The sequence below is a fragment of the Scaptodrosophila lebanonensis genome, unplaced genomic scaffold, assembly GCF_003285725.1.
Source record: "Scaptodrosophila lebanonensis strain 11010-0011.00,11010-0021.00 unplaced genomic scaffold, SlebRS2 tig00000098-arrow-pilon, whole genome shotgun sequence".
In the NCBI taxonomy this organism is placed as follows: domain Eukaryota; kingdom Metazoa; phylum Arthropoda; class Insecta; order Diptera; family Drosophilidae; genus Scaptodrosophila; species Scaptodrosophila lebanonensis.
In genome coordinates this window covers 1,421,975-1,444,486 of record NW_022060568.1, presented here as the reverse complement: position 1 = coordinate 1,444,486, position 22,512 = coordinate 1,421,975, and the positions used below count along the sequence as shown (strand labels likewise).

Here is a 22,512-nt window from a genome sequence, read left to right as displayed (position 1 = left end):
TGCACAGTGTGTGGTTACGGGATCTGTCGCATATGCCACAAATCTAAAATCTATCAAAACATACATGTATCTATAGTAAGTTGTCTAAGTAGTTCCTCCAAATTCAAAATTTACAATACATTTTAACGGCTTAGATTCAATTACGCAACATTTGACAAATGTTAAAAAAATTTATGACGGAATTGTAAGATTCCTTTCTAAAAAAAATCACTCTCCACAAAGTATGCTACAGTTTTTGATTTCTGGAAAAAGTGATTCTAACAAAAAAAACGACCTTAATAGTTAATCTATTGCGAGAATTAAACGAACTGGGTCTTCTAATAACCATGGACCATCATTAACACTTCCGAACACACTAATGCAGTTGGTATTTTCCAGTTAACTGAAATTACGTCAAGCATGGTAAAAATGAATTCATAATAAAAGACCATAATTTCTTCGTATTGTATTGGCGTTGTAAATCGCCGTAAATATCATGACGTAATCATTTATATATAAACTTTTGATAAAGAGTTTTTGTTGTTTACAAAAGCTTAGGAACTGTAGGGGGAATTCGGCGCCTCGTTCCTATGCTTATGAGAGAAGTGAAGAATACAAAAATAAAATATATGGTATTTCATTGAACGGAAATTGCATATGGCTCTAAAATAAATAATTGAATATTCAGTCAGACAAATACAAATAATATTGTCGACATACCATTCACCGAATATTTCAGTTCAGCCCCTTATGGTAGTTGCCATAAAAACCCGTACATGTTCAGCTTAGTTTCGTTTTTATTATAACACAACATTAATAGGACTTTAATCAAACTAATCTGCGCACTCAATAGCCTGACCCAGGCATTTTTTTTTTACATATGTAAGTAGATACACGTACATATGGCTAGGAGTACCAATTTGGAGTGCCTTCCCTTTACTGAAATGTTTAATGATCACCATTACAAAAAACATATACATGTATATTTTTCATTTGGAATAATTTTTCTGTTAAATATCCATTCTTGGGCCTTAATCTTTTCATTTGGCAAGGTTTCTAAATGCTTCAGAATTGATCAGTTAGGGGTCTGGTAGATGTGCGAGTATGTATTGTATGTACACCAAAATGGTTGCCAATGTCGAGTACAATTTCCGCTCGCAGCGTCCTCAAGTGTGTGACAATTCTTCCCACTATGCGACAATATATTTTGGACAATGCAGCATTGCGCTTTTGGCCATGGTAATGATTAGTCGCGCCTTGTATGGGGCATGTTAAGCCTCTTGGCCAATTCATAGCGCCGGACGTACAATTTGTCTGCTTGCCTGTCTGTTTGACTTATTTTTTTTTTGTACTCCTGCCTTCCAAGCCCTGTGCTCTTTTGTGCTCTCTCATTTACCATCACACCTACCTGCCTTCTGGCCATCGTCGTCTTCCTTTTCTCTCACTCGTCAGCACTTGTTCTTATTGTTGGAGTAGCGATTGCCGCCGCCGTTTCATATGCTGCATATACTGGTACATACACGTACATTCGTATGCATGTATGTAGTGGTGTATCCATGTGCGTGTTTCTAGGACGCTTTCGTTGCATTTGAAATAAAAAGAGTGTGCATGGCTGAGGCTCGATGTAAACCATGTTGACATCGTTTTAATATTCATTTAGCGATAGCTAACATTTCATATTTATACCTATGATTGAAGAGTATTTTCTCGTGTAAATATTTACATCCGCAAAAAGATTTAAACGTAACAATGTTAGCTTAGCAACGTTACAACATAACAGCGCTGTGGCTCAAAAAATTTGCTTAACATCAACAAAAGCAATAAAACAAAATGTTATAAATTTAATTTTCATGTTGGTTTTGTTGTCTGCTTTGCCTCCTGACGGACTGGTCTGGCCTGGCGAGCCCTTTTTGCTTATGTATGTTCCATTGCCATTTCATTCCGCCACCATGTGCGCTACATGTGCTGGCTAGCTGGCTGACTGTTATTCCATATTTCACCCGCTTATTGTTGCTGTTGCTGCGATTGGTTGGGGGCGTTCGCAGGAGCAGAGGCCAGCAGTAACGGCAGCTGCGTTCCCTCTTCGTTGAGCATACGCTGCACACTTCCGGTATTCTTCTTCTTCCCTTTTTTGTTTGGTTTCTTTTGATTGCCGCACATCGTCAGCAAAGTCGATGTCTCTTATTATTAAACCAAACCGTCAGCGCCGCACTATTCGACTATCCAGCTAACCATCTAACCGACCAAACGACCGACCGAGCAACCCAACCACTCACCTCATTCTCAACGGCATTTCCATTATGCTGCCAAACAACATCGACGTCATTCAGCGGCAGCAGCAGCGGTGGCGGCACTGGCAGTGGCAGCAGCTGCTTTGACTGCGTTGCGTTGCTTTTGTTCTTCTTTATCTGTTACCTCGCATCTTTGGCTCTTATATATACGTATGAATGTATATAAATATTCCTGTACGCATCGGTCTGATAACAGACACAAACGCTGCTTTCTCTTCTATATACACGTACATACTACATAAATACTATCTATGTACTTCTTCTTTTGCTGCGTCAATTTGCCACGCTAAGTGCTCTGCCGGCTGCGCAGCCTGCCTCGCTGCTTTGTGCAAGACCATACAGGAATTGAACCACGCCGACGACCAGAGACCGACTACTGACTACTAACACCAACAACAAGAATAAGAACAACTACAGCAACGTCGACGTCAACATCAGTTACAAAGTCCAACTACGTAACTGAGGACGACCGACGACCGACGCCCAAAATGGCCAAAAAGCGGCACACGTGCTCGCTGTTTTTGTTGTTATTATGTGCAGCAACAGCAGCAGCGAACATTAGGTCAGGAGGTCAGCGGACGAGCGAGCGGGCGGGTGGACAGTCCGGCGAACTAGCTGCCTAACTGATTCGAACTCTCAAAATGCATAACATAAGCATAAAACAAATAACAACATACGGTTGCGTTTACATAGACACAGACACACACACACACACATACACATACACACATGTGTGTGCGTGGCGGTTTTTCCGAGCGAAATCCCAGCAGGAAAATTTGATTAAAATTAGCAGCAGCAAAAGTAGCGGCAGCAGCAGCAGCCGGCATTCCCAGTGACGACGACAACGATGATGACGACCACGTTGTGGCTTCCAACGCCTGTCCCGCCGCTCACCATTGCCATCCAAATGAAAATTCAGGTCAGATGAGCGCTCTCGGTCTGTCGAGCCATTCGGTTGGTCGGTCGTCGGTCGTCCGTCGTTTGGTCGACGCTCCTCGGCTCGGCTTGACTTGGCTTTAGTTTTTTATTGGATGTAGGTCAGCTGGTGAACTGCACGGCTGGGCGTAGTTTTTACGCGCGTCAGCAAAAGCATCGTGGCGCCGTCGCAGCCCCTGTCAGGCAGACGACTAGGCGCGGGCGGGTGATGGTGGTGGTGGCAGGCAGGTGAGCTAATGAGGAAACATTTAGCGTACCAGGATGAGGGGTGGGGGGGCCGTGGAGAAGCGCAAATTATGCGCCTAATGCACTTGAAGCCAAATCCGACCTAGCATGGGCAGTCGGTGGTGCACTGTTTGGTGGTGTAACCATTTTGAAAACCGGCAATTGACAGCTGAGTGAGCACCTTAAAAAAAACTCTGCAAGTTTTACGTCACAAACGCATACATCCCGCATTCCACATCCTCCTTCCATATGCATTAATGCAGTTGCTCCATATACTTAAAGAAACGAAGGATAATGCTGACGTTGCTTAAATGCATAGTCTTGGGTGGTAATAAGATTCTATGATAGGCGCCCAAAGTGCAATTTCAATTGAAGGCAGTGCCTAACTAGTTGAAGAAAATAAAAACATTGAAACATACATAAGTTGTAGGCAACTAATTACGTTAAAAAAAGCACTGCTTCATTTGTGACATTATCAATTCTAATAAGTAGTAGTTAATAACTATCCACTTTAAACCACACTTCAAAAGTAATTTTGAAAATTCTCTGGTAATACTTCACTTTTTTAATACTTTTCCAAATTCGATCAAATTCGTGAACATCCATTTGCCAAAGAGCCAAATTTTCACTAATTGAGTGCATAAATCGCAATGAATTCCTGTTTCCTATGTACAATGGCACTGAATTTAATTCGAGTCAGTATCTCAATTTTCCCAAATCGGTAAACGAAATAAAAACGATTTCGATGAAAAAGAGTAAATCACAAAGAGTTCAAAATAATTAAATGAAACTGGAACATAAAACTCAACAATTATTTTAAATAAAGAAAAAATAATGGACATCACAAACAAAGAAGTTAAATCGTGAATAGAGTTGCGAATCTTCAATTTTATATCGAAACTCAGAAGGCGCATGCTGATATAACTTATGTTATAAGCCATGTTTTCTAAATTAGTTCAGCTAATAAATAAACGATTTTACTGTACAAGTGGGGGATATATAAGAATTGAAACATTTGTTGTTTTATATTTCCGATTCTGGTGTGTGGGTAGGTCTCATAATGTCGTTAAATTTGCTATTTTTTCGCATTCCATTTAAATTTAATCGTTTCTATAATATGTACATATCTTGTAATCTGCTTGGCAAAGCCGATTTAAAGAGGAACTCTCTAAAAATTTGATTATGTACTTGTAAGTTGAATTCGACATAGGGAAATACTCATGAATCATTGCTAGTTTTTGATAGCTTAGTAAGGGGACAAAAAGTTGTGAGTAATATATAGATGTGCCTCGCTGGGTTCAAAACTGCAACGACAACTACTGTAGAGGATGAGAGGCTGTTGATGGTGATGGTGATGTTGACGGATGCTGCTTACAAAGCACACACACACACTGTTGATATGTTTAACCTTCAAATAGCTACAAAATTGTAGCTTGTAGTTGGATTTGTTGTTATTGTCGCCGTGTGCTGACAATGACAATAGCAAAGGCACCATTACACCCATTGACCTACCCCCATCCCCACCCACACCCACACCCGCCAACACCAATGAGGCTGATGATGGTCTCTAGTGTTGATGGAGAGCCCGCTGATGGGCTGGCGAAGGTGACGACGACGACGACAACGACTAAAACTCATTGTTGTGCGCGCATTAAAAAGGGTGGGTGGACTTTGCACATCCGAGATTTATTCAAATTAGAGATATGCACGTGAAAAAATGTAGCTTCTCTCACGACCACCTATTGTAAGAATTGGAGATTCAATACCAAGTCATTGCTGTTTGCAATTCGCCATCGAATAGATAGATAGGTGTTGAAGGAAGTAAACGAAGAACCTTTTAATACAATCCATCCAGCTAGTAGTGCTGTTCATTAGGTCTGTAGATGTGCCTTAGCATCGTGAATTATCGTGAGGCGACACGCACGTTAACTGCCTATTTTTCACTCCACGCCCTCCTCTAATTGGAATGCCAGCTATTCAACTGAAGAATGGTTAGCAATGGAAGCGAATGAAATGCAGGAAAGCAGGGTACCTCTTGCTCTAAAATAGTACTACAAGTTAGTGCGTTTCAATAACCCGCATGCAACAAACAATGCACAATGGCCTATAAATTGAGTTAAACTGAAATGTGCCCCGAGAGAGAAAGACGGGGAGGAAATTGTGATGCATTTCGCTATTAGGCGTGTTTTCATACTTAGGTTTCTTTTCCCTCTCCCCCCTCTCCCCCCTCTCCCTCCTTTCCCCACGCCACTTTAGCGCCTGCCCTGTTGATTTCAAATATTTTTAAATGTACGCCCACAAGAGAGCCTTTCGTTACTTCCTACAATATGTACGAGTATATCTCAGAAATGTGTCCCTTTTCCACAGCGAAAAATTATCGCTTGTCATGAAATTTTATACATACGTACTATTTAAATACTATGTACATGTATATGTGTGTATATTCTGGAGCCCTCGTCGTTTTAAGATGCTGCTCAGCCAGCTGAAAAACACAGCTTGTGTTTAGCATGTATGTTCTATATATAGCTGCGATCTGACACATACATATAGTACGTACGAGTATGTATGTGAAATCATTTCTTGATTTTGCGCCTCACACTTGACGCCTTCCACAACAATTGGTTGGACGGACTGAGGGCAAAAGTACTTCTTGATTATTTGCCATATGTGCTTCCATGTTTTCTTTGTGATTATATTTTTCAACTCAGCGGAATAATTAGTAAGTGATCAAATACCAACTAATCAAGTTATTCCATACAAATGCCGAATACATACTTATTTTAGAAAAGCTTAGAACTTTAAATTGAATTGAAAACTTTTTCATCTACATAGATACTCGTATTAAGTCAAATGTTGATATACAAACGATGAATGAATATTATACAAGTCGAAGCACTTTATTAAAAACTCTTTAATTTCAAAATTTTTATTTTTGATTTTCGATTCGACATGTTGAATCTTATCGTTTAACTTTATCATTAAAAATATTTTCAAAAAAGCAAGAATTAATTACAAATGTTAATTTATTTTACGATCAAATATGCATGAGTTATTTGAATTCTACTTCAGTCCCCCCACTAGCAAGGTCACATTTTCGTACAAATTAATCATAACATTTTCATTAATAAATAAATTAAAAGGAACTCGAAAATTTCAAAAATTAAATGTATTTAAATTAATTGTTTTTCTGCTTCCATTGATGGAATTAATTAATTTTTAATTTCTCGAAAATCTAAATACTTTTAAAACAAATAACGGCTTGTCTCTCATTCAATAAACAAAAGCAAAATATCCTTTTCTGAAGGAGCTACAATTTAATGGAGTTACTGGTTGCTGAGTTAGTTAGGTATATCTGTTATCAAAATTCTGTAAAAAATGGTTCCAAATTCAAAATTCGAAAGACTATGGAGCAAAACTGATTGTGACTGGTGATATACGATGCTGAAAACAAGCGTCAAACAAAGTCGTTTTGCGAAGTCAAAAGTGAGGGAAATGTTGATTTATTTCTATGATTCGAAGGGAATTGTTCAATGGGAACTCGTTCCAACTGGCCCAATGGCTAATGCTTTAGTCTAGTTACGAACTATATTTATGAGTAGGTGCATTGCTGACATTTATGTAAACAGTGCGCTGCACAATTTATAATTTATATTTACACACATATGACAATATTTGTGGCTTATGATGTCCTGCGACTAAACCACAAACCAATTCGATGTTGACCAAACGTTTTCATTTCCTAAACTTTTATTGGTTTCAGCTCATTACGTTGCAATATCATAGAATACTCGAACACCCTTACCCTTATGTAACCATTGAGGGTTTTGTTCGTTCCGGATACAACATTCAAATTTGATTGCAGAGCCACTCTCCTTTCTTGTCTATATAGTATGTATATGAAGCACACACTGTTTGTCTATATCGGAAAGGAAAGGAAAGTGGAACAGCTCGGCGCTCTCCTTTCGCTCTTTCTCCACTCTTTCACATGTTGTGGAGGGCACTTTAGAAGCCAGTTTGATGAATACCACCACCACCACCAACAACAACAACAACAACAAAAAACAGCAGCAACTCAATATAAACTCAATTGCTGTTATGCAGTTAGATGCATAATTTCACTTTGACTTCTGCTTCTTCTTCAATTCGATTGAAAATGTAAGCCAAAAGATGCATTCATGGCAGGCCCTTACACACACAGGCATCATCAGGCACAACATGCCGGTCGGTCTGTCTGTCTATCTCTCTGTCTGTCTGTCTGTCTGTCTGTCTGTCTGTTTGTCTGTCAAGCGCAACAACAGCAGCAGCAAGCAGCTGTGCCCTCACATTTGCCAGATACTTTTGCCTACTTACAGATACTTTTGTAGCTGATGATGCCGTTGCGGCTGTTTTTACAGCTTGTCATAAAGTTTTCGGCATGTTCGAGCGACTCTTCCAATGTACACCACTATATAATACATGCATACATACATACATTTATGTTTATATGCATAAAATAAATACTCGATCAGCAGTTTGCGGAAAATGCATTTTGAGTTTGTCGTTGCATTCTCGATGCATATACGTGTATATGTATGTATGTATGTATGTATGTATAGACATGTACATACACATATGCTTGTATGTATAGCATGTGGCTAGCAAACTGCGACCCCTAAATGTATCCGAGCTCCTATTTCTTTCCTCATTCTGTCGCTTACTTTGCGTTTATTTGTACAAGTACAACAGACAGACGGCTTCGTTTGGCTTTTGGAATGTTTATTTTGCTGCTCGCTCTAATTTCGTTTTGATTCGATTCAAATAAAACGCAAGCAAACAAAAGGGAATCGTCGAATAGCAACAGCAACAACGACGGCGATGGCGACGGCGAGGGCAAAGATACATTTTTGGAATTCCTCAAATGATAAAAACGAAAAGTTAACTGCAACTGGAGCGACCACACACATGCACCACACGCTCCAAAAAAATCACTTAAGGTGGTCGAACTGTTCATGTTTTAGAATTCTTGTGTCTACCTACGCACTGCCTGACTGGCTGACCAGCACAATCCTGTCAAGCTTTTCTCCTTCTTCTTCTTCTTACGCATACATAAATATATATATATATAGTATACATATTTAGCTATTTTTACTATCTATCTAAGTCCGCTGACGTCGACGCCGACAAAAAATAAAAACAAACAGCCACTACACCAGCAAAACATTTTAAAAAGTTCAAGTTCAAAAATGATTTCATTTTTGCGTTTCATTGTCACGTTACCCAAGAGTATCATAGCTATAGTCCGATGTTTGTAACACAGAGAGTGGATATTGTTTGTTTGTCAGTCTGATCGTCTCGTTTACGGAGACTAAGAGAGCTAGAGACACCAAACTTGTTTGGTTATTTCGTGGATTTCGTTTGTTTTGTATTGTCGATATATCGGCCTTTAAACAGATCAGCCTCTGGCATATTTGCTAAATTGAAAGCATGATATTTATTTATTTATTTTGAATTGCACTTAAAACTTTAAAGAGCTCTCTCTGTAGCTACCAGCTGAAAACCAAAGTGCTTATTTTCAAGAATATAATTGGAACTTTAAGGAAAATAATAATATCTAGAATCAAATTGAAAACAAATAACAATATTTACTATATCAGGAAGAAATAGACAATTGTCCAGAATGTTACGGGTGTGTTCCTTATATACTATTTTATATTTATAATTTTGTTTATTTATCCACAAATATTAAACCCAAGTGTATTCGAACTTCGAAGCGTCGAAAATGGCGTCGTATTTAGTTTTGTTACGTTTTAGTGTGTGTGTGTGTGTGTGCGTGTGCGAGTGTGTGTCTGTGAGATGTTGTAGGCGTCAGATGTGGCTCATTGGTTTGGTGACGCCGTCGTCGCACGTATCTACAGCCACCCCCACCACTTCTCCTGCAACAACCACCAGACACCACAACAGCTACATTGAAATCTACTCGCTGTGCGCCTCCGTTTGTTGTTCAGCTTTGATTTTTATTTTTGGTTATGTTTTTGGCCGGTTCGGTTGCCGTTGCTCTTGCTTTTGCTGCGACAGTTTTTCGGTGGGCGGATGTGGCTCTCTTTCTTCCAACGCTCCTTCCATGTATTGCAGATCTTTAAATGGGGAACAACAACATATTGCAGATTAGTCACTCCTGATATCAGTTATGTGCTAATATTGACAGTCCGCTTCTAGTCATGACCGCCGCCCATTATCAGGTTCATGTTTTCATAAAAATTACATTAGTCATAGCATGATAAGGATTTTATGGGCATGGCGAACCAATTTTACAAAACTGGCTTTCTTAAACAGAAAATGTCATGTTGCATTAAACTCTAACAACTTATTGTATTTAGACGCATAAGTGAAACTTCAAAAAGCTCAACATCTGCTTTGAATCCTCATTTAATTAATGAGAATCATTTAGAAAACATTAATAAGTACATTATGCAGAAGTTTGTCGAGACGATTCATCATTCATTTTGTTGGTTGAAAGGTAACCTTCTGTTCGGATGACTGTCACGCAAAGATAAAGATAATAAAAGAAATATATATTCTCGTATCTCCTATCTCCACTCGATGACTCTGAGACAAATTAAAAACACAATTAATCCGAGCCAAGTACAAAAGGTATTCATCAAAATGAAAGAAGAAGAAATTTGTGAAAAGGACAACTATTATTTCTTACGAGAGCTGTGGGAGCTTTGCACAAATATTAAATAAACACCCCACATATAGGTATTATTATACAAGTATTTCGTACAAGAATTTGACAAATTATGAAACGAGTTACGTTTCTCGATGTTTTTCCTTCTCTTTTATTCCCGAGTCCCTTGTTATCTTCCTATTTGGAGTCTATTATCTCAAATTGGTTCGCATTTTTTATTTCGCTGAAGGGTCATCTAGATAGTTAACAAAAAAAAAGTGAACGAGAAAGAAAGCTCGCTTCTGTTGGGCTTATGAGAATGTCATTATTAGAGCTCTGTGTGCTCTCTGTTCATACAATATGCCTATATATATGGCTATATTTGTGTAAATATGTGTATGCGTCTTTGTCTGTTCGTATAGCATATGTACTTGTATATATATATATGTATCTATGCATCTCTCCTATCTCACGTAAAAATTGCGCAATTGAAATTCAACCTACCATTTTAACCTTCTTTTGTTGTCACTCACGTGATTTGCATATGAAAATATGCCCTGACTATGCTATTGGGCGGGCTTTTTTTATATACCAACGTACATACATACATACATACATATATATGTATGTATATGCATAGTTCATTCTATGTATGCTTAGACGAGTATGTATTTTACCTGCCATTTGTGCGCACGTGCTTTTATTTTTTCGTACTTCCTCGACTTCCTCTGCGACTCTTTTCAATAATTTGCCTATACTTTTTATTTATTCATCCATCGGGGACTCTTGGGCAGCGGACGGAAACAAACATTTTGTGTTGATTTAGTTGGGACTTTGTCGGCTCTACTTCCTGCCCGCTGTTGCATTTAGACAGTCGCTCGGGGTCGGACCGAGGTACTGAAGCTCAAGACATTCTGCAGCCTTGGAAACGTCTCCCTCTCTCTCTCTCTCTCTCTCTGTCGCTCTATCTATCCATATTTCTTTCTCTATTGCCGTGGCCTTTTATTGCCTAGGGTCAAACTTGTTGTTGTTGCCTGACAAGTTTTACGCTTTGTTATCATTATTTTAATATACAAGTATAATGCAAATATAGTATGTATGTTTGTTTGTGCATCGCTTGGCATTGTGCTGAATGGAAGATGCGGGAAAGACGCTGATTATGATGTGTCATCAAGTTGCATTTTTGCATTTCACATTTTGCAAATTGCGAATTGTGAATTGCGCAGCAAATCGCAGCTTGGCGTGGCGGCCCTGAAGCGCAAACGGAAGCAGCGCAGCAGCAAGAATGAAGTCAGCTCAGCGGGCATACAAAGTTGTCGTTAGCGATGACCCGCAGTCGTGATTGACGTGACGACGCTCCACAAAACTCAAACTTCCATGACCAATATTTCTTAAAAAGGAATTCATTTCAATACAATTATTAAATCCATTAATTGAAGTTAGAGTTCAATTCCAGTGATCTGCGCTTAACATCTTAACATCTATAACATCAAATTGAAATCCGAAAATAATTATATAAACATGCTAGGTCTTTCACCAATTCTTAAAAGACGACTTGGATTTCACAATTTTATGAACTTCAAGAAAACCTAGTTCACGATTCTAACAAATTTGACGACCATGAACTTTTTTGAAATCCTAGAACTATGTTTATTTCTGTAAGCGAAATTTATTGGATTTAAAAACGTTATTAAGACTAAAGTTCAAAATTTTCCACATTTTCTGCAACATCCTATCAGAGAAATTGTGCACTTTGCGGACACAAAGAAAGCCTGTAAAACTCTTTATTTTATTCTTTATAATACTGCCTTAAAGATAACAATAGCTGTGCGCTTGAGTTAAAATAATGATTGATTTGAATGACTCCCTGGGATGTTTCTCCTTCCAACATCGTTAGTATCTCGAATTCAACAGAATGTATTGTATTCGAAAATAAAGCTAATACAGATCTCATCTCTAAGTGTCGTTGAAGCGACTTAGGACGCGACTTACAGCCAATAGAGCTACTACTATTCAGGAATTGTTTGTTAGATGACCATCAGGCTTTTTACTTGTCAATAACTGTAGTTGTTGTATCTGTTGCTATTGTTGAGACATTTGAAGAGACGAAGAAGAGGAAGAGGCAGAAAAAAAGGGAATTAGTAGCTGCATGGAAAACTGGTTTTCCGAGGGACGGGCCGACGTTCTAATTTCGGCAAAGCGACATCAACAATGAACCAAACCAAACCGAACCGAACCACATTGAGCGACGAAGTGGGGGGCAGGGTAGAGCCAAAGAAGTTGTCTCACAACTGGCAATAAAAGTTGAGAGCAACGCCTACATATCAAAAGACCAAGACAAGAGAAGGCAGGCCAACAACAACACCAACAACAACACCAACAACAACATCAACAACAACAACGACAACAACAAGAAGAAGAAAAGAGCAACTACTACTACGACAGCAACAACAACAAGATTGTCAAAGCAATGCACCGTTGCATATGAAATTTGAAAGTTTTGTTTGGTTTTTGGTTGCAATTTGAGTTAAAGTTGTGGTGCGCTTCAGGTTTACCGTTGTCTACATCCTCCATGTATGCATGTATGTGTGTGTGTGTGTGTGTTTGTATGTGCAGATACATATACATATTATATATACATATATGTAATTAGATGTTTTGAATTTTGTTGCAAAAAGTTTGAAATTATTACCAAATTTTCAACTTGTACGAATTTTGCAAAGTTTTCCATGCTGGCAGATACGAAAAGCAACAAAGTGGAATGTTTGACAGCTTTCCATGCTTTAAGTAGAAAATTTGGTTTGTCCGACTTAATCATAAATATACCCTTTCTCATTTACAATTATATTTGCGGTGCACTCTAATTTTAAAACGAGTATTTTTTCGAGAAAATAAAGAAATTCCACTCACTAGTCACTGCCTATGTAATTGCAAATGAGTCTCTACATTAAGCCTTTAATAAAAAAAAAAGTATCTCTTTAAAAAATTAATGAAAACGCACTCCTGTACAATTTCTTAACTCTTACATTATTTTTCACGGCTTGTAACATTTTGGCACTTTAATTAGCCAGGTTTGTGGATTTTTCATGAAATTAACAGTTCAGTGTACCCCATCTTAAATTTATTTTTCCTGATTTATAAACAAAAAAAAAGAAATCAAAGAGCTTATAATACCTACGAAACGGCATTCTAATACTCACAACAGGCAGTCCCCTTCGCTCCACCTTGTAACAGGCAACAATTTTATTTATATAATAATTTCTCAGCAAGCATCTTAAAATGTACATTTACATGTATTTTAATTTCTAGTCCCACCCTGCCACAAGTTGGAAAGCCATAACAAGCTCAGTAATGGCTGGCACATGACCTTCATCTACATCTTCCTCACATACATATAGAGATATGGTTTAGCTATGGAAACAAATCAAGTTTATACATCTTGAAATGAAAGTCATACGCTTGAGAGCTCATTTATCGACCCGACCGACCACCTTTCGTGCTGCTAAAATATTTGTTAGCACCAATTAGAGATACATTCACAGATGCATATACGAGTACATACATACATATACTTGTATATGTACACACCACCAGGAAATTGTGCAGCCGAGTTCATAATAACTATGTATGTATACCTGCATAGCTGTGGATGAACAAATGAATAGCAACAATACATAAAGTCTTAAATATTAATTATTCAGCTTATTTTCACTTTGTCTGTAGTTTTCTTTTAAGCTGAACTCCTGAAAAGTGCAACTTAATATGATAACTATAGTAGTATTCAGAACTATTTGGAGTATTCAGTCTAGTTGGCAAATGAAATGTAAAATAATGCAACTACTACTAGTTAGTAGAAAGACGAAGAACTATCCCTTTTTGGTTTTAACGTAAATTATTCAAAATTTTAAAGTTTTCCTGAAATTTAAAAAGCAGGAGAATCTTGTTCCTCCCTCTTCATAGTCAACCAAATCGAAATATCCAGTCTTAATGGAACTATAAATAATGATATCAGACATTCGAGAAGTGTTTGAGAATGCGCAGCAAAATATGCAAATCGCAACAATCAACCAATAATGATTGGATACTGTAACGTATTTCCATCATAAATATACATATTTCACAATTGAAGGGCAATGGGGCACCTATAAAGGCTATTATTATTTACCAGATATTTGAACTGTGGAGGTATTATTTTTTATAACTTCTGGATAGCTGCACGTGTGACCAGCAATTTAATTTCTAGTTTTAAAATTATTAGCTTATAATGATATGGAAGGCATAAACTTTGATCGCTTTATATAATCTAATTACAAGTATATGTATATATGTTAAAGGCTCTCTGGTAAACAATTTATAATAAACTATGAACAGAAATGTGGGAAATAGTTGAAGTACACAGTTGCATTGAAAAAGCAGCTCTTGTATTGGTTGTGAACGGAATCAAATCAAATTCAATCGACTCTACTCCCACCCATGCTCATATGTAAATATATACATACATATTTATATGCATATATGTATGTATATATGTACTTAAATACTGTGTATATGGATATGTGGAGTATGTATATGTCTGCACCATACAGAGTAGTTGTCTGATATGATATTATGCCAAATTTCACACATTTCATTAGTCAATTTCCAATTTGATGCTTCGCAAGGGTAAACACACGAGCATAAAAAACAAACAATCAGGCAAACAAACAGACAAACCAACCTACATATGTGTATGTATATATATATTTATATATATATATATATATATATATATATATATTTATATGTACGATCTGAATAATGGTAATGGGAGCGTGTGTGCGGGCCTGTGAAGAACTCAGCTCCAAGGTTGTTTATGGCAATTTGTGCTTTGATTTAATTCAATTTAACAATCGGCCAGCGCGTAATTTGCCATTTCACGAGTATCGTCGGAGCCGTACAATTACTAAAGGGTTTGTGGCCCGCTGTGTATTCTACTTGTATACCCAGTACTGTATACCCTATACTTTAAGTGAAAGGTTAAATGTTATAATTATAGGTGCATAAATGATAAGCGCAGTATGGTATAATTATAATTATAATAGTAAGTATGTCGCGATATACATATCTCTGCTGGGTTCAATTTTCAATCCAATTTCCATATCTTTAAAGCTTGCAATCAATAATTATAAAAGAAACTAACTGGGTTGTAGACTACTGTTTGAAGTACAATTTTTAAGAATACTTGGATAGCGCAACGATAGAGCTCTGTATTGTATACCCAGTACTGTATACCCTATACCCTATGAAAGGTCAAATGTTATAATTATAGGTGCATGAATGATGTTAAAATTAAATAGTATGCTGGGTTCAATTTCCAATTTCCAATTCCAATTCCAATTTCCAATTCCAATTTCCATACCTTAAAAGCTTTAGTTGTTAGGTTCTTTTAGAGACCTTTTTCAATTTTCAAATTGAAATTACAACGTCTTGTAGAAATGTCCAAAGATGGCAAGAACTTTCTTAAATTTGTAAAATTTGCATAATTCGTTGTATGAGGAATTATGATAAACAATATAATAAATCACCACCTATACATGCATAAGTATATGTTTTCAAAAGAACTTTTGTATGAAAAAAAAGAAAAACGAACTCCATTGCGTTTTCAAATTTTCGAATTCTAAACTTACTGAGTGTCAAGAGTGTGAGCAAATATGTTCAATGGCCATGCGGAAAACATCAAATGGACAAAAAAAGGAAATATAGCGTCGATGCAATCAAATCGAATGGACAAAAAAAAGGAAATATAGCGTCGATGCAATCGAATTAAACTTCTCAAATGCTGTTCTTTTCGATTGATTGCTAGGGTCGGACGATGAAGCCCAAGAGTCCAGTTCGTCACAAGCCTTGCAACTCGGTCCAACAATGGCAAAAACAACAATAACAACAACAGCAACAACATAAACACCAAAAAAAAGTAAAGAGAAGAAATAACGCCGCAATTTTGCACGCTACTAGTCTTGCACATTTTCCTAGGCTCAAGTGTCGTTCAACTGCTGCGAGGACATGCAAATTGTTGTAAAACCTGAATTAAAATGGGTGGGCATGCGAGGCGACACTAACAACAACTACAATAACTACAACAACAACAACTACTACTACTGGTAGTTTTAATGATTATTTACATGGGGCACGTACACAAAGGCAACTGAAACATAAATAATAAATGTCACGCAGGCGAAGTCAAAGACGTTGAGACGATGGTGATAGCGACGGCAACAACGACTCTGTTAAATGCAACGGCACATTAGCTGCCACACACACGCACACACCCACGCCCACATACACATATACATACACACACCTAAGTGGCACCCCATGGAGGCCACTTCGCGCCCTCAGCTTTCATCTGCAGCTGACTGACTGGCTAGCTAGCTGACTGGCTGGCTGGTTGGCCTAACTGTTGCATTTTCAAGATGCAGGCACACACTCAGTACTTTGTCTATTTTGATTGAACTTGATTGACAAGCAAGGCAAGGCAAGGCAAGGCAGTGCAACGCAAGTGATTCAAGTGTTTTTAGGGGCTAGCAACCAGCCAGCCAAGTGGCTTAAAGTGATGGTCTGACTCATTATTTGATCGTTGGTTAGCCACTCGGATCGCCCGAACCACCCAACAACACATATAAATACACACATATGTACATTTACTTACATATGTATGTATGTACATATATGCACACATACTATGTAGTGCATTTTAGTCACGTTTTATTTAGGGGGTTGCTTGATTTGAAACCTGAGCTGAGCAGCGAAGCTCAGTCATCGCACACGCACGCACACAGACACCCAGCTGAATGTAAATATTTCGACAGAGGCTTACACAAGCCTTACCTTTAGAGGGGACTATAAATAAATTTCTATACTGATATATAATTTTGATAGAAGCATGTCTGTCTGTATGAACGCAAACATCTCGATGAGTATGTGAGCTGAGGTCACCAAAATAGTGTACAGACCGCCTAAAAAAGTGAATGAACATATTAGAAAATAATAAATATACATACATATATCATAAGCGTATTTAAATTATTTGGTATATAGCAAAGTACATAAATACTATACTAATGTAAGTATTTATTGTAAAGCTTTTCTTCTTCTACAGTTCAAGTCTTAATACATGTGCTATGCTTGATTAGATACTTTATGTTTGAAGGAACTGCTTAGATTCCAGCCCGCCGGCCTACGCCTCTGTATTTAACAGACTTTTTAATGACTATAAATGATATTTCCGCTAAGTCAATGGATTTTTTTAATGCCTTCCGCACCGGTAGCTGCAACGCCAGCAAGAACAACAACAACAAAAGACGTGAACGCTGACGACATCGACACCAAACTTCAACTTCCACTTCAATTCCGACTGCAGGCGGCGGCCATTTTTAAAGTTGCCTTGGCAACTCTGTCCAAAACGGAGCGCACGGTGTTGCCAATTCAATTACAATTTGGCCCACCATCAGCACCTCAGCAACAACAACAACAATAATAATAACGACAAGAAGAAGAAGAAGCGGAAGAGGAGCAGCCGAGCAGCCGTAGCGACAAAAAATTAACTTTGCAGACGTATTTTTACACATTTTGTTGGGGTTTTTTGGCAGCCAACTAACAGCAACATTACAACAAACACCATCGACAACAACAATAACAACAAAAGCAACTGCAATTCAAACAGCAGCAAACGAGTTGCGAGTTATTCAATTAAAAGTTTAGTCAATGCTTCGTGCCCGACAACTTTCGGACCAGACCCAACGGATTTTGTTTATATTTTTATATGCGGCAGGAAGAGCAATGTTTATGCTTCGCCTGCCAAGACTGCCAACAATGGTCGATTGGGTGTAACATCATAGAGATTTAAGAGCGAAAAGAAAGAAAAGCAGAAAGAGGGAGATAAAGAGCTGAATGCAAAAACTTTAAGCTGCAGCCGTTGTCGCAGATTTTCCATGCCCAGGGAAAACTTTATTTTATACGTTGCAAAAAAAAGCGATCCTTCAATCGAGACACAAAAAAGATATACTTGAAAAATTTAATTACTTAATAGCTGTTTAAATATTTAGAAGGATAATTATATGGGTGAACTTTGATCCTTGAATACGAGCTATCGTAATTTGTTAGTTGTGCTAGTTGTAATAATTCACGATTTTGCAGGATATATGCAATATATATATGAAGAAAACATCTACTGTCAACTGTTGTACCCGAACTAACCAACAAAAGATTAAATTAAACTTTCTGACTAATTAAGCAACATTTAAACACACCTCAAGTGGCTTATGACAAAATTTAATTTGATCGCATTTTATTATTTTTATTTTGAAACCATCTAGTTAAGTGTCAGCTTCATGGACTCTGCCAGCAGCTGCTGTTAATGTTGTTGCAAAAGCACAACATACCTTAGCAATGTACTCCTGTACTCCCTGTTTTACGAATTCTTTAGCATAAAATAGGTACATTTTGCCATACACTTACAGCGATTTAATGGCTTTGCCGCTGGGAAACACAAATTTCCACATTTGCCATCTTCGATGGTCCCGCAGTAGTAAAACACTTTTTTACAGCACCCAATCACTTAGAGGGGAATATCCATTTATAGTATCACTAACTCTGATGCATACTTGTATTTGGCATCTATTTCATATCCGTTTCAGATCACATTTTCCCTAATGGAACACGTTTCTCAAAACATTCTCTTTTTAAACGGCAATTTTTGAATCCTAACCTAGTCTTCTATGGGGTGCAATAAATCTTTTAATTTTGCAATGCTCTGCTGGTCTATTTTTCTACGCTTTCCACAACTCTGATGGGAGCTTTTTTTAGCCATGCGAACATCTGGTAATTTGCATGAACATTATTGGCATTATAGGCAAACATCTGGCTGCACTGTACTGCCCTGCCACCCAGTTAACGAATGGGAAAGTCTTCAAATCAATTTTTTCCCATAACTAACATCTGAAATGGGCGTTGTTCCAAATAAGACAGGGATAAATTTTGTTTATGACAAACGCAGAATAATAGAAATAATGTAAACGTTATATTGAATACATCAAACAAAATTAGGCCTAGATATACATAGATATAGTACATATTTGTATATCAGTCTGACAAGAAGTTTTTCAACGCCCGCGTGTTAGATTGATCTGTTAATCTGTTTCCAATGTTCATTAAGGAGCATCGGATATTCTTTATGGAGAACATAATTGTTTATTAACGCTGTCTATTCTTCTTATCCATTACAGAGCTTGGGTATACTCGCCTCCATACCAGCCGGCCTGCTGATACTCTCACTTTTCGGCCTGCTACTATATCTGTTGACCCGATGCTGCGATCGAAAACAGCGTAAGCCGAGCGCCCAGCGCTGCCAGAGCTGCTCTCTGGTCATCATAACGTTAATGACCTGTGCGGCCATCGGTCTAGGTAAGTGAGTGTGTCGTGTCGCGTCGCGTCGCGTTCATTGAACCCTTCGTATAACGCCCATTAAAATATCCACATGCTATGTATGCACATACTCGTACATAAGTCTACTACTATATATACATATACATACGTATTGGCACGTCCGTTGCGATTGCATGTCGCGTCTATAGAGCTTGGCAATTAGCCAAAACGCAGCTTATCGGCTGGCTAGTGACGTTGCTGCCATAGCCGTAGTAGCTATAGTCATCAACATCGCCATCGCCATCGGATTGCTCAGTTACGTGTGTGGCACGTAGATTTATGGGCTGCCATAGCCAGTGAATCGACTGAGTGCTCAAGAGTCAAGTGTCAAGTGTGAAAGAAAAAAAAAAAAATAAAACTCGTACATGTGTAATTAATTCACTTAAACTATGCCGAAAGCCGCCGTCGCCGTATCTTCTGCCGCCGCCGCTGTCTGTTTTTGCCTCAAAGGTGGAGGTAGACATACTGCCGGACAGCGTAATAAAGCCATCATCGTTGTCATAATTATGAAATGCCCCTCTGCCGCCTGTGCGTCCGTCCTTTGTCCATTGTCCATTGCCCATTATCCGTTGCTCGAGGCCAACTCGTTACACAAACAAATAATTTAATTAACTTTTTTAATTGCTTCAAATATGTGTCGTTCGGTAGGCAAAGTGTGTCTCTACTGCTTACTACTGACCTATAGATATATATCTTCTCTCTTTGACTTCTTGTCCGCCGACAAACGACAACATTTCTCGGACTGCAAATGCTTTAAGATCGAGAACATTGGGCAATTCCAGTCCTTAGTTCTGCTTACGCAATCGGGCAAAAATTGCTCAACAATTTTGGAAATTTCATAACTAATTCCATGATGTTACTTTTATTAAAATAAATTAAGTTTCTCTGCATAAAGCAATTACCACTACTTGCCATGGCTGTAACTTCGGTGGACATTCAAAAAGCTAATCCATCATCTAGATTCTAGATCGACGCCCACACAAGAAGACCACAATAGAAGAGTGAGGATATTAAGATGGCAACAAAAAGTATTAATAGTGTATCTGAAAACGATTTGTTGCAGAAATGTGTTCATAATTTACAAATATTTACACCCTTCATTGAAAACTGAAAGAGTATATTGTTGTTGGTGTGCAGGCTTGTAACACACAGAAGGAAGAACTTGGGTAGAGCATGTCCTATCCATCTTTCAATCACCACTTCTACAGCTTTAAAGCTATCGTCTCATCAAAGTCTCGTTTTTGCTCCTTTTTCACGTACATATATATTGCTTATGCCAGCTTTTGTAGTTTTAAAGATATAAAACCCAAATTGCATATTAAGAATGTTTGAGTCAGTTCCATCTGATATTTTTACATCACTCGTGGGTCGCAAGTTGTGACCATGGATGACCAAATGCCAAATAGGCAAACAAAAAAAAAATTGATCTCCGATGAAAAATATTATAGTACGGAATAGAGGAAATAGAGTCCGCGACCGCTGACCATGAAGCAATAAAGTATTGAAGGTGAAGGGTATATAGCTTCGGCACAGACGAAAATACCGTATAGCTCTTTTTATTTGTATATCATGTTTATATTTATATTTTTATCAGGCGACCACTTAATCCCATTTAGTTCCTTTATACTTTTAAATAATAGTGTTCGAGTGGCGATGAAGTTGTTTTATAAAAATAATATTCATTTAAACGAGTTAATGGCAGGGATTATTCAAAAATGCAATTCATAAAATATTATTTATTTAAGTAAGCAATTACGAGTTAAACCAGATTTGAAAACAAAATGTTTTTGTATAACTTTTTAAAGTAAATAATAAGAGAAAATACTCATGCTTAAGATTTTTTGAATAATTAATTAGCCAATTTGTCAGATAACTACCAACACTTTTAATGAATTAATATTAATGATTACTTTTAAACTACTTATTCTATTTTAGGTGATAAAATACTTACTATAGACGAAGAAGTTTGAAACACTTTAACATTATTTGGAACTCTTTTCTTTCAGGCTTATACGGCAACGATGATTTCCACAACGGTCTGTTGCAGGCATTCAGTTCTGGCAAGCAGGTGGAGGGCTTAGTTCTCAGTTTAAAAAGACAGGTAAGCCGAAACTGATGCGTTTATTGACCAAGAGAGCTTCGAAAAACGATCTTTTAAATATCGTGATTTCTACTAAAAACCAACCAAACCAACCAACAAATATAAATATATATATATATAGTATATATTTTACTTGTGTTGTTTCAAAGAAAACGACTCCTTCACGCAACGGGACTTTAAAGCGCAGCTTGTAAATACGTATCCACATTTGTATTGCTTCAAGGATTGCCAAACTGTCTCAAGCTCAAGCTATAGAAACTCATTTTCAATTTCTTTAGCTATAATCGGCATAATCGGCAGCACAACTTGACAAGGAAACATGATTGTCCATCTTTTGATCGGTTAGGAAGCTATTGCTTCCACTTTAAATGCCGATATCTCTAGGGCTATATTGTAAACATCTAAGTTCTACTTGTATGTACTCGTATGCTGATTGATAAGAAATGTGCACTTTAATTTTGCTAACTAGACCACAACCAACTTTGCTTTCAAGTTGGATCTCCATGACCAATTGCTGTAATGCTTCAGCAAGCATAAGAACTCTGGTACGTGCATCCATCCATCCATCCATCCATACATACATATGTACATACATTGGAGTGCATATGTATGTATGTATGTGTGCGAGTAGATGCAAAAGTATTATAAGCTGCTGAGAATGTCTATGGTTTTTCACTCGAAGTGCAAGTTAAGGAGTTGGTCATAAATTGTAGACTGCCAGCGAGGCGATTGGTCTCACACAACACCAACCTACAGACACACACACACACACACACACACACACACACAACACACACAGACCACACACACACACAAACACAGTGGGAGAGAGATACACACACCCTGCCTCACAGCAGGTGAGAAAAGTTCAA

General features: G+C 37.8%; 1 protein-coding gene across 1 annotated transcript in view; it reads left to right on the top strand.

Moving 5' to 3' along the window:
• LOC115628040 overlaps positions 1 to 22,512 on the top strand; it is a 32,417-nt gene that overhangs the window by 403 nt on the left and 9,502 nt on the right. The window contains 2 exon segments of the mRNA XM_030523985.1: positions 19,341 to 19,518; positions 21,546 to 21,640. Coding sequence (XP_030379845.1) covers positions 19,341 to 19,518; positions 21,546 to 21,640 — 273 coding nt within the window.